The following is a 14093-nucleotide window of genomic DNA, read 5'->3' as shown; positions in this document are numbered from 1 at the left end:
AGATTCCTTTATCACATATGTCCTTTATCACGTTTGTATCTTGTAAGTATTTTCTCCCAGTTTGTTGTGGCTGGTTTTCTCATCTTTTGACATTGTCTTTCCAGAGCAGAAGTTTTTAATTTTAATGAAGTCCACTTTATCAGTTATTTCTTTCATTGATCATGCCTTTGGTGTTGTATCTAAAAAGTCATTTTCATACTCAGGTCACCCAGATTTTTTCCTGTGTTATCTTCTAGGAGTTTTACAGTTTTGTATTTTACTAGGGTCTGTAATACTTCTTGAATTAATTTTTGTGAAGGGTATAAGGTCTGTGTCTAGATTCATTTTTTTTGCATGTGGATGTCCAGTCATTCCAGCACCATTTGTTGAAAATACTACCTTTGCTTCATTGTACTGCCTTGTTCCTTTGTCAAAGATCATTTGGCCATATTCCATTGATCTATACAATATCACGCTGTCTTGATTAATATATTTATAGTAAGTCTTGAAGATGGGTAGTGTTAGTCCTCCAACTTTGTTTTTCTTTGTTTTTCTTTGTTTTTGTTTTTGCTATTCTGGGTCTTTTGTCCCTCCATATATCCTTTACAATCATTTTGTTGATATTCACTAAATTACTCACTGAGATTTTTTGTTTTGTTGGGAAATAACTGACACATATCACTATGTACGTTTAAGCTGTACTGGATGATAGTTTCGTTTACATATATTGTAAAATGATTACCACAGTAGGTTCAACTAACATCCATCATCCCATATACCCCCTACCCCCACTCACCCTCTGCCTCTGGTGCCCATAAACCCGATAGTATTTTCTGTGCATTTGGTGAGTTTTTTTAGATTACACATATAAGTGAGATCATAAAGTATTTGTCTTTCTCTGACTTAATTCACTTAGCATAATGCCTTTAAGGTCTTTCAGTGTTATTGCAAATGGTAAGGTGTCCGCGTGTTTTATGGCTGAATGATATTTGTTGTATAATATTTTGTTGTATGTATATGTATCCATTCATCCATCCATGGACACTTAAGTGGTTTCCATATCTTGGGTATTATAAATAATGCTGCTGTGAATGTCGGGGTACAGATATCTTTTTCAGTCAGTTTTTGTTTGCTTTGGATATATTACCAAACGTAGAATTGCCAGATCTTATGGTGGTTGTATTTTTTATTTTTTTGAGAATCCTCTGTTCTGTTTTCTGTAGTGACTACTCATTTACAGTCCCACAGTGCACAGGGTTCTCTCTTTTCTCCACATCCACACCAGCATTTGGTATCTCTTACCTTTTTGATGATGGCCATTCTAACAGACGAGATGATATTTTATTGTGGTTTTCATTTGTATTTCCCTAATGACTAGTGATGTTGGCATCTTTTCATGTACGTGTTGGCCTTTCATGTATCTTCATTGGAGAAATGTCTGTTTAGGTCCTTTGCCCATTTTTTTATTGGGTTATTTTATTTATTTTGTTTTCTGCTTTGAGTTGTATAAGTTCTTTATATATTTTCGATACTAACCCCTTACAAATACATGGTTTGCAAATATTTTTATTTCCCTTCCATAGGTTGTGTTTGTACTTTATTGATGGTTTCTTTTGCTGTATAGCTTTATTTTATTTTATTTTTTGAATTTACATCCAAATTTGTTAGTGTATAGTGCAACAGTGATTTCAGAAGTAGATTCCTTACTGCCCCTTACCCATTTAGCCCATCCCCCCTCCCACTACCCCTTCCATAACCCTCTGTTTGTTCTCCACATTTATGAGTCTCTTCTGTTTTGTCCCCCTCCATGTTTTTATATTATTGTTGCTTCCCTTCCCTTATGTTCATCTGTTCTGTGTCTTAAAGTCTTCATATGAGTGAGGTCATAAGATATTTGTCTTTCCCTGGCTGACTAATTTCACTTAGCATAATACCCTCTAGTTCCATCCACGTAATTGCAAATGGCAAGGTTTCATTCTTTTTGATTGCTGAGTAATACTCCACTGTGTGTGTGTGTGTGTGTGTGTGTGTGTGTGTGTACACACACATACACCATATCTTCTTTATCCATTCATCCATTGATGGACGTTTGGGCTATTTCCATAATTTAGCTATTGTTGATAGTGCTGCTATGAACATTGGGGTGCATGTGCGCCTTTGAAATAGCATACCTGTATCCCTTGGATAAATACCTAGTAGTGCAATTGCTGGGTCGTAGGGTAGTTCTATTTTTAGTTTTTTGAGGAACCTCCATACTGTTTTCCAGAGTTTGCATCCCCACCAGCAGTGCAAAAGAGATCCTCTTTCTCCACATCCTTTCCAACATCTGTTGTCTGAATTGTTAATGTTAGCCATTCTGACAGATGTAAGGTGGTATCACATTGTGGTTTTGATTTGTATTTCCCTGATGATGAGTGATGTTGAACATTTTTTCATGGGTCGGTTGGCAGTCTGGATGGCTTCATTGAAGAATTGTCTATTTCATGTCTTTTGTCCATTTCTTCACTGCATTATTTGGTTTTTGGGTGTCGAGTTTGACAAGTTCTTTATAGATTTTGGATACTAACCCTTTATCTGATAGGTCATTTGCAAATATCTTCTTCCATTCCGTCACTTGCCTTTTAGGTTTGCTGATTATTTCCTTTGCTGTGCAGAAGCTTTTTATTTTTATGAGGTCCCAATAGTTCATTTTTGCTTTTGTTTCCCTTGCCACTGGAGACGTGTTGAGTAAGAAGTTGCTGCAGCCAAGATCAAAGAGGTTTTTATCTGCTTTCTCCTCAAAGATTTTAATGGCTTCCTGTCTTATGTTTAGGTGTTTCATCCATTTTCAGTTTATTTTTGTGTATGGTGTAAGAAAGTGGTCCAGGTTCATTTTTCTGCATGTCTGTCCAGTTTTCCCAGCACCACTTGCTGAAGAGACCGTCTTTATTCTATTGGATATTCTTTCCTGCTTTGTCAAAGATTAATTGGCCATATGTTTGTGGGTCCATTTCTAGGTTCTCTATTCTGTTCCTCTAATCTAAGTGTCTGTTTTTGTTCCATTGCTGTATAGCTTTTTAGTTTGATATAGTCCTTCTTATTTATCTTTTATTGTGTTGCTGTGCTTTAGTTGTCATATTCAAAAAATCATTACCAAGACCCATGTCAAGGAACTTTATTCCTGTGTTTTCTTCTAGAGATTTCATGTTTTCAGGTTTTACATTTAAGTCTTTAATCCATTTTGAGTTAATATTTGTGAGTGGTATGAGATAGGAGTCCAATTTCATTCTTTTACATGCAAATATCTAATTACCCCAACTTGCTAGGATTTTGGTTGGGATCAGACTGAATCTTATAAAGTTGGCAAGAACTGACATCTTGACAAAATTTAGTCTCCCTATCCATGAACGGGAAGCCTCTCTCCATTTATTTCACTCTTGGAGTTTTGTAGTTTTCTTCATATAGATCTTACATATATTTTATTAGATTTATACCTAACTATTTCATTTTGGAGGCTGCTCATGTAAAATATAAATTTTGCGTTTTTATTTCCAAGTTCCCCTTGTTTATTGTTGATATATAAGAAAGCAATTGACTTTTGTCTATTAATCTTGTATTCTACAACCTTGTATAATCGCTTATTAGTTACAGGAGTTTTTTGTTCACTTCTTTTTGATTTACTACATAGATAGTCATATCATCTGTGAACAAACACAATTTTATTTCTTCCTTTACAGTCTGTGTACTTTTTTTCCCCCTTGTCTTACTTTGTTAACTAATATTTCCAGTATGATGTTTGACAGGAGTGGTGAGAGGGGACATTCTTGCCTTGTTTCTGATCTTACTGGAAAAGCTTTGAATTTCTCACTGTCAGGTATGATGTTAGCTTAGGTTTTTTGTCAGTATTCTTTAAAAAAATTTTTCTTTAATGTTTATTTATTTTTGAGAGACAGAGATATAGCATGAGTGGGGGAAGAACAGAGAGAGAGGGAAACACAGAACCTGAAGCAGGCTCCAGGCTCTGAGCTGTCAGCCCAGAGCCGATGCGGGCTCTAACCTACAAACTGCGAGGTCATGACCTGAGCTGAAGTCAGACGCTTAACCGACTGAGCCACCCAGGTGCCCCTGTAAATATTCTTTACTAACCGAAGGAAGTTCCCTTCTATTCCTAGTTCACTGAGAGTTTATATCATTAGTGGATGCTGGATTTTGTCAAATGCTTTTTCTGCATCTGCTGATTTGATCATGATACTTTTCTTTTGCATGCTGATGTGATGGATTGCATTAATTGATTTTAAAATGTTGAACCTACCTTGCATACCTGAGATAAATCACACTTGATCATGGTGTATAATTCTTTTTAATACATTGTTGGATTTGATTTTTTAAATATTTTGTTAAGGATTTTTATGTGTATCCTGTGATAAATAACCTGGATGGCCTATTCCATGACCTGTAGTTTTCTTTTCATGTAATGGGTTTGATTTTGGTTTTATGGTAGTGCTAGCTTCATAGAATAAGTTAGAAAGTATTCCCTCTGCTTCTTTCCTTTGAAAGAGATTATAGAGAATTGGTATAATTTTTTTTTTTGATGTTTGGTAATGTGTATCAGTGAACACATTTGTGCCTAGTGCTTTGTCTTTTGAAAGTTTATTAATTATTGATTGAATTTCTTAAATAGATATAGGCCTATTCAGGTTATCAGTTTCTTCTTGCTAGTGTTTTGGCAAATTGTGTTTCAAGGAACCAGTTCATTTGATCTAGGTTATCAAATTTGTGGACATAGATTTTTTCATGCTATTCTTTTATTATCTTTTCATGACCATGGTGTCATTAGTGGTATTTGCACTTTTACTTCTAATATTAGTGATTTGCGTCCTCTCTTTTTCTTAATTAGCCTTATTAGAGCCTTACTGACTTTTGTTTCAGAGAACCAGCTTTCGGCTTTTTAATTTTCTCTACTAATTTCCTGTTTTCAATTTCACTGGTTTCTCTAATTCTTAAATCTTTTCTTCTTCTCACTTTGAAATTAATTTGTGTCTCTAGTTTCTTGAGGGTAATGATTTTTTAAACATTTTCATTTGCCTGGAGCATGAAATCTCTCTTTTTTTTTTTAAGTTTAATTATTTAGAGAGAGAGCACAAGCGGTGGGGGGTGGGGGAGGGTAGCAGAGAAAGGGAGAGACAGAATCCCAAGCAGGCTCTGAACTGTCAGTGCAGAGGCCGATGTGGGGCTTGAACTTATGAAATGTGAGATCCTGACCTGAGCCAAAACCAAAAGTCAGATGCTTAACTGAGTGAGCCACCCAGGTGCCCCAAGGAGCATGAGTTTTTCTAAACTATAAACCAGTGTTTTTTAGGTCTTATGGTTGTTAACATACTTGATTAACTTTTGTATTTAGAATTTTCTGTATATATCCATATAGTGTTGTTTGAAATTCTTCTCTTATTTATCCAGGAGAAACTTTTAGAGATGTTGGCTGAGTTTGAAAGCCATTTGCAGGACCTATAATTGGTAGCAGTTAAATGATTTATGTTAATTTAGGAGTGTCTTTGAATGGCCAAACTAAGAAGATGAAATTAAAGAATTAACTAGTATATTGCCCAGATTAGGAATGAATTTTTTCTTTCTTTCCCAGAGTATTTTGCTAAGTGCTTGCATTACTTGTGTGATGGGTAAATCACATTCCTTAGGTGGGAATAAGAGGTGAAGGCAGGTGTTTATCTAGTATATCTTGAACTCACTTGAGCACCTACAAAGTCCTTTTCTTCCTTTTTTTTTTTTTAAACTGAGATTATCTGTTCTTTAGTACCTACTGCCTTTTGAATTTTGCAGAAGAGTAGTTTTTTTTAAAGTTTAGTTTCCACCACATTTTGAATTTATTCACATTTCAGAGGACAAGGTAGCCCCAATGATGAAGCAGGAGGTAAAGCTGCAGTGCTAACAGGAAATACTTGTACTATTCTGTCCACATTATCATGTTTTAGTATACATGATAAAATTTTTATAAAGACACCTCTGCATGGCATAATATTCTTAAAATTTTTTTTAACATTTATTCATTTTTGAAAGAGAGCGTGAATGGGGGGAGGGCAGAGAGAGACACACAGAAACAGAAACAGGCTCCAGGCTCTCAGCTGTCAGCACAGAACCCCACGCGGGGCTCGAACTCAAAGACCGCGAGATCATGACCTGAGCCGAAGTTGGCCGCTTAACTGACTGAGCCACCCAGGCACCCCCATAATATTCTTTAAGTATGATCTTTTTCATTTTTACCTAAGAGTATCTGAAAAGTTATTATTTGTACTGAGGGCCTTGGTCAGCCTTGTAATAAAATCACACATACATAGATTCTTAAGTGGCAAAGAACAGCTAGTGCTGATGAGCCCAGATGAAACTTGATCACATTTTCAAGTGTTAACTGACAGGTGTAGAGATCCTAGGTATGTAATTTCTCTTACCTCTACCTATTCCCATTTGGCCTTAAGATTTAATGTGGGGGCAGCCGGGTGGCTCAGTTAGTTGAGCGTCCTACTCTTGATTTCGGTTCAGGTCATGATCTCAGGGTCTTGGGATCAAGCCCCCAGTCAGGCTCCACACTGAGCATGGAGCCTCCTTGAGATTCTCCCTTTCCCGCTCCCGTTCCCTCTCCCTCTATCGTTTCCTCTGCCCCTCTCCCCTGCTTGCATGTGTTCTGTCTCTCTCTAAAATAAAAAATAAATTAAAAAAAAAATGAAAAGATATAATGTGATGGGCACCAGCTCTGCACACATTTGGCCTTGCTAACAAATTTTATAGGTTCTGATATTTTTAACATTTGAGATAAGACATGGAATAACATTTGTACTTTACTGCTTATATTAGGTCATTATTTGAAGATCTTTAGTATTTAAAAATAATATAGTATTTAATATTCTATTTACTAGTCTATTTTTGAGTTATTTAGTATTGAAGTTTGAAGATTTAATCATCTTTTTGTATACGCAGATAATAACCTGTAGAACTTTTTGAGTGTCATTTTGCTTGAATGTTAAAAATATCGATAGCTTTTGGGCACCTCGGTGGCTCAGTTGGTTGAGTGTTGGACTTCGGCTCAGGTCATGATCTTGTGGTTCGTGTGTTGGAGTCCCACATCAGGCTCCCTGCTGTCAGCACTGAAACTGACAGCAGAGACTGCTTTGGATCCTGTGTCCTCCTCTCTCTCTGCCCCTTTCCACTTGTGCTCTCTCTCTCAAAAATAAACATTAAAAAAATATTGCTAGCTTTATTTAAATTGCATGCCATATTTAGGAATAGAAAGCTTTTTTTCTCCCCCACAGTAGGTGTTTTTAAAGAAATAAAGGATGAGCAAAGACTATATAGATAGATACAGGTAGAGATGTAGAGATATTGAACACCCTATTACCTAAGGCCAAGTGTGTGTGTTAATGCACATGCACATTGAAGTTTGGTCTTTTGTAATGCTAAATAAATCAAGAAGTTAGAGAGTGAATGTTCTTGGCTTTCAAATTCAGGTTTGTTTTTTTTTTTTAACTTTGTAAATGTAGTATACTCCTTGTTATTTTTAGAGTAGTTCTTTTGGTTGTTGTTTCTTTGCACCTTTTTCGTAAAAGTTGTGTACAATGACCAGAGAGTCATACGGCCACTTTAAAACCAGTTGTGATAAGGTTGTGGATGTGGTTCACTGTAAGACATAATAGCAACTTTTCTGTGCCTCAAGGGGAGGAAATTTGTTGGAATGGCTTTTCTTTGTCAGTTTCTGTCAGGCTAATCTGACTGCAGAACAGAAAAATTGAATTTACGTTTCCAAGTTGAGGGGTAAAAATAATGTAAAACACATTGATACATAGAATAAAATATGATTTCTGTCTCTGATATGTTACTGTGTTCAGATGTGGGCCCGAAATTATTCTTAGGTACAACTACTCTGTTCATCCTAAAAGTTTTTACAGAATTATCACATGTATAAGCTTATTTTATAAAATAATTCAGAAGTTGTAAAGCTTTGGAGAATTATGTCTTGAAAGAAAAGTTCTATGTATAAAAGCTGTAGACAGTGTTAGATGTTTTAGAATTTCGGGTTTTCGTTTTAACTGACAACTGTCAGTCTGGCTTTAGGGTTAAATTGTCCTCATTTTCTGAAAAAAAAAAAAAAATGAAATGTAGTACTTTTGTAGTACAAGTGTAGTACTTTTTCATTGACAGGGAAAAACAGTTGTAAAGAAGAACTCATTTTAAAAAATACGGCTGAATTTCATAATTCTACTTGTATGTGATCTTTTGGAAAGTTAAAAATGGCTTTAGAGTAAAGTGGAAGGAGTAGGCTGTGCCTCTGCAGTTAATCTCAAAATGAAGGTGGTATAGATTTACATAATTCAGTTAAGGGTGAAAGCAGTATTGCGAGATATTTAGGTGGCTTACATCAGAAGACAAGCTGAAGCATTTACTGACCTAGTTAAGGAGTGAGGCTGTTGCTGGGATGCGGAAGGAAAAAGCGAAAGGGTGTTACTGCTGTGGGTGGGAAGGAGAGAGCAGCAACTGCCCCAGATCCCTCAAAGGGGAGAAGATCGTGCTGTATTAAATGTTCCTCTCTGCAGCCCCCGGGAAGGTGTCAGCACCAGGAGTGGGGAGTAGTGTGCAGAAGAATAAGGTACGGGACAAGGCGGAGGACCCAGGCTCCGGACTGATTTCACCTCTGATGGACGAGTAGTGTTATTTTGAGCAGTCCACTGATGTATTAGAGTTCAAGTTTTTTTAGCTGTTGTATGGCCGCTCGGAATAAATCTTTGAAAGCCTCTTTCTGCTGTGTCTGATTTTGTGTACTTTTTTTTTTTGTATGAAACACCTGATGGTTTCTGACAATACAAATTGTTTCATTGTGTGTATTTCTTCTGAGAAACTTCATTATTGAGCTATAATTTACATACCATAAAATTCACCTATTTTAAATGCATGGTTTGATGAGTTTTAGTAAATTTATATAGCTGTGCAACATCACTGAAGTCTAGATTTAGAAATTTCTGTCACACCAAAAAGTTCCCTTGTGCCCATTTGTAGTCCATTTCTACGTTACCCCCAGTCCCAGGTAGCCACTGATCTGCTACCTCTAATTTTTTTTGTCTTTTCTAGAAATATAAATAGCTTTTGTATAGCATAATGGTTTTGAGGTTCGTTAATGTTTTTGTGTGCATCATTAGTTTGTTCCTATCTTGGTGAGTTGTAGTTCTTTGTATGGATATATACCACATTTTTAATCCATTTATTAGTTGATGGACAGTTAAGTTATTTTGTTTGGGGCAAATATGAGAAATACTGCTGTGACCATTTGCATAGTCTTTCTGTGGACATATGGTTGCTTTCCTCTTGGGTGGATAATAGAAGTGTACTTGCTGGATTATATATGTACATATGTTTATTTAACATCTTCAGAAACTGCCAAATTGTTGTCCAAAAATGGCTCTGCCATTTTACAGTTCTGCCATCAGCGTTTGAAGGTTCCAGTTTCTCCACATCCTCACCGATGTTTGGTATTGTCAGTCTTTTTGATTATTATTACTCAGTCTTTTATTCCAATGGGGGTGTCATGGTCTGTCATTGTAGCTTTAATATTCATTTCTCTGATGACTAGCTCTCTTTTTAAAAATTTTTTTTTTTAACGTTAATTTATTTTTGAGACAGCATGAACAGGGGAGGGTCACAGAGAGAGGGAGACACAGAATCCGAAACAGGCTCCAGGCTCTGAGCTGTCAGCACAGAGCCTGATGCGGGGCTCGAACTCACAGAGTGTGAGATCATGACCTGAGCTGAAGTCGGATGCTTAACCGACTGAGCCACCCAGGCGCCCCATGATGACTAGCTCTCTTGACCATCTTATGTGCCTATTTGCCATGTAGTAGGTCATCTTTATAGAATGGCTTTATAAATCTTTTGCCCATTTTACAAGATTAAATTGAGTTGTAATTCTTTACACATTTCAGATAATAGTTATTGATCAGATTAATGTTTTGTAAATATTTTCTCCCAGTATGTATTTTGCCTTTAAATTTTCTTAATGGTATCTTTTCAAAAGGAAACATTTTAAATTTTGATGAAGTGCAAATTACTCATTTTTTCCTTTAATGGATTTCCCTTTTGGGGTTGGATCTAAGAAATCTTGGCCTAACCCAAAGTCACAAAGATTTCTCTTGTGTTTTCTTGTAAGAGTTTGATAAGTACAGCTCTTAGAATTAGGTCTGTGATCCATTTTGACTTGAAGTGAAGTTCTAAGTTCATTTGTTTTTGCATTTTGATATCCACCTGGTTTAATACACTTGTTGAAAGCATGGTCCTTTATCTACTGAGTTACCTTCACACCTTTGTCAGAAACCAGTTGACCACATATGTGGGCTTATTTCTGAACTCTTTTCTGTTCCATTGAAATACATAGAGATATACGTATAGGTGTAGATATAGATACGAATAAAGATTTAGATATAGATAGAGATTTGCTATTACAATGTATCACACTGTCTCGATTACTACAGTATTATAGTTTACTGTAGTATTATATAAGTTTAAAATCGGGTTATATTAGTCTTCCAACTTTTTCACTACGTTGTTCTGCCTGGTCTATGTCCTTTGCATTTCCATATGCATTTTAGCCTTATTAATTTTTGAAAAAGGAAAATTCTATGGGAATGAAAGCTGGTTCAGCCACTCTGGAAAACAGTATGGAGGTTCCTCAAAAAACTAAAAATAGAACGACCCAGCAATTGAACTACTAAGAATTTATCCACGGGATATCAGTGTGCTGTTTTGAAGGGACATAGGCACCGCCATATTTATCGCAGCAGTGTCAACAATAGCAAAAGTATGGAAAGAGCCCAAAGAGTCCATCGATGGATGAATGGGTAAAGAAGATGTGGTATATATATACAATGGAGTATTAATAGGCAATCAAAAAGAATGAGATCTTGCCATTTGCAACTATGTGGATGGAACTGGAGGGTATTATGCTAAGTGAAATTAGTCAGAGAAAGACAAATATCATATGACTTCACTCATATGAGGACTTTAAGAGACAAAACATGAACATAAGGGAAGGGAAACAAAAAGAATATAAAAGCAGGGAGGGGGACAAAACAGAAGAGACTCATAAATATGAAGAACAAACAGAGGGTTACAGGAGGGGTTGTGTGTGTGGGGAATGGGCCAAATGGGTAAGCACTAAGGAATCTACTCCTGAAATCATTGTTGCACTATATGCTAACCAATTAGGATGTAAATTAAAAAATAATAAAATTAAAAAAATATATATTTGCTTAATAAAACACATCAAAAAAAAAAAAAAAAAGGAAAAGGAAAACTCTAGTTTTGGTAGAGATTGATTGACTCAGTAGATCAGTGTTGGGAGAACTGACATCTTAACAACATTGAGTCTTCCAGTCCATGAACTTGGTCTGTCTCCCAGTTCGTTTAGCTTTCCTTTAAATTTTATCAGTGTTTTCTATTTTTTAGTGTATTGGTTTTGAATTTTTAACAAAAAAATTTATCCTTAAGTATTTTAATCTTTAGATGCTATTACAAAGTTTTTAAAATTTCATTTCAGATTATTTGTGACTAGTATGTGGAAATATAATTGATTTTTGTATCCTGTGATATTGTTAAACTTTCTTACAAGTTCTGGTGGGCTTTTCTTGTTGATTCCTTGGGATATGTTACTCACAAAATCATGTGTAGTCCTTGAAAATGGTGTTTGTGGAAGCACACATTACTCTCATTCTAGAATGATGTTACCACAGCCCCAAATATTTTTGGAATGTTATTCTTTATTCAGAATCTTTTAGGTTAGCAAGCACATAAGAAAATGCATTTTTATTAGTTGTTGGTGTATATCTTGCTCTAATTTTTTTCTGAAACTTTTATTAATCTGTACTGAGGATATGTCATTTTCATGTGTCTATTAAGTATTAAAGGATAAAAGTTGGCATTTAATTTTTTTTAATGTTTTTATTTTCAAGAGAAAGAGAGAAACAACATCACTACCTGAGATGAAGTCAGACGTATAACTGACTGAGCCATCCAGGCACCCCTAAAAGTTGGCATTTAGATATAAATATTTGAAGCTCAAGGGAAAAGCTCTGGGAAGAGGTGTAAATGTGAATTGTCAGAGCATAGTTAAAGCTGTCGGACTGGGCATGATCACCTCAAGGGATTGACTAGAACTTCAGTAATCCTTGGGAGAGAAATTTAGGGAGTCTGAAAAAGTTTAAGGGTGCCCTAAGCCCAGGAATCTAGGGGCACTCTGGGGAGTATGTTAAGAATATTACTGATTGACTGTTAATGTGTTTATGAGCCACCTGCCTGCATGAAGTGCTTTAAGTTAATTTTAATTCCTCACTGGTATTTTTTTTATGATTATTTTTATTATTTTGAGAGAGAGAGACAGAGTGAGTTGGGGAGGGACAGACAGAGAAGGAGACACAGAATCCAAAGCAGGCTCCAGGCTCTGAGCTGTCAGCACACAGCCCTATATGGGGCTCGAACTCAGGGACCATGAAATCATGACCTGAACTGAAGTCAGAAGTTGGGCGCTTACCCAACTGAGCTACCCTGGTGCCCCTCTTCACTACTATTTTAAAGAGTAATGTCTTTCACAAGAAATTGAATCTTTGTAAGATCACTGATGCCTGTACCATTTTTTTCTTTTGAATTATTTAGTTATTACTTGACATATTTTCATTTTTTCTTTCTTCAGAGTGATTTTAAATCACTAAACATCGTAGTCATTTTCTATTTAATGTCCGGTTTGGTATATTATATTGATGTTCTTACCTATGTTGTAAATATTATCGACTTTATAAGAGTCATACCAAATCTCTCTTTTTCCTTATTCCTAGGCAAATACTGTGGTCTCGGGTTGCAGATGAACCATTCAATTGAGTCAAAAAGCAATGAAATTACAGTGCTGTTCATGAGTGGAATCCATGTTTCTGGACGAGGATTTTTGGCCTCATATTCAGTTATAGATAAACAAGGTAATTTTCAACTTTATACCATGACTTCCATATTTTACAATTTCTGAAAACAAAAATGAAATGTTTCTTTTAGTACTTGTTATCTGAGATTAGAGTAGAAAGACTGAACTTAAAAACAGATTAATTTTACAAATAAAATTAGTTTCAGAATTCTAAAAATTAAAAGTATACTAACATTTATGTTAATTCTGTATACTTCCCTTTCCATAGTAGAGGAAATACTGATTTTTCACATTTATAGGATTAGAACACAAATGACCTAACTTTTGAAAAATCTGTCAGTTATTGAAATGTATGATATAAATTTAAAGCTTTGTTATCTACAGTTTACCATTTCATAGTACTGTATTAAAGACTACATTACCATTCTTCTCAAAAGCATAGATTCTCATACTACCAGGAGTATGCTGGGGCGTGCTGTCTGAGATGCTACAAGATAAACCTGAGATATTTTTCTGGATGGTTAATGTTTATAATCTAAAGGGGGAAAAATTAAAACCAAGACTATTAGATGGAATAGAATGCAAAGTGTACTTGAATTTCTAAGGTAAAATCCAAGACTTGAACAAAATCTCCCATGAGTTTTGGCTTCTGTGGCATGTATTTGTTTCCTCTGCTATTAGGGTCACTGTGGTAAGAAAGTTCTAAGAACTGCTACCAATGCAAAGATAAGTCGAACAAATCAATCATTTAAATTTAAAAAATAGATGATTATTTTGATATTCAACAGTGATTTAACTAAGTTGATAATTAAAAGTTTTTAAAAAGCTGTTACTTCAGGGTTCCTGAGTGGCTCGGTCCGTTGAGCATCTGACTTCGGCTCAGGTCGTGATCTCACAGTTTGTGGGTAGGAGTCCTGCGTCAGGCTCTCTGCTATCAGCACAGAGCCTGCTTTGGATCCTCTGTCTCTTTCCCTCTCTCCCCCTCTCCTTCTCTCTCCCCCTCTCCTTCTCTCTCTCCCCCTCTCCTTCTCTCTCTCCCCCTCTCCTTCTCTCTCTCCCCCTCTCCTTCTCTCTCTCCCCCTCTCCTTCTCTCTCTCTCTCCCTCTCCCTCTCCCTCTCCCTCTTTCCCTCCCTCTCTCCCTCTTTCCCTCCCTCTCTCCCTACCCCTCCCTCTCTC

General features: G+C 36.1%; 1 protein-coding gene across 1 annotated transcript in view; it reads left to right on the top strand.

Annotated features, from left to right (window-relative positions):
- The window catches only part of DCBLD2 (discoidin, CUB and LCCL domain containing 2), a 90367-nt gene that overhangs the window by 37066 nt on the left and 39208 nt on the right, over window positions 1-14093 (top strand). Inside the window, exon 3 of the mRNA XM_049628071.1 lies at window positions 12837-12974. Coding sequence (XP_049484028.1) covers window positions 12837-12974 — 138 coding nt within the window. The remainder of the gene's footprint in view (window positions 1-12836; window positions 12975-14093) is intronic.

Source organism: Panthera uncia, chromosome C2, assembly GCF_023721935.1.
Source record: "Panthera uncia isolate 11264 chromosome C2, Puncia_PCG_1.0, whole genome shotgun sequence".
Classification (NCBI taxonomy): Eukaryota; Metazoa; Chordata; class Mammalia; order Carnivora; family Felidae; genus Panthera; species Panthera uncia.
The sequence above is the reverse complement of the archived record's forward strand: the minus strand, read 5'-3'. Positions and strand labels throughout refer to the sequence as shown.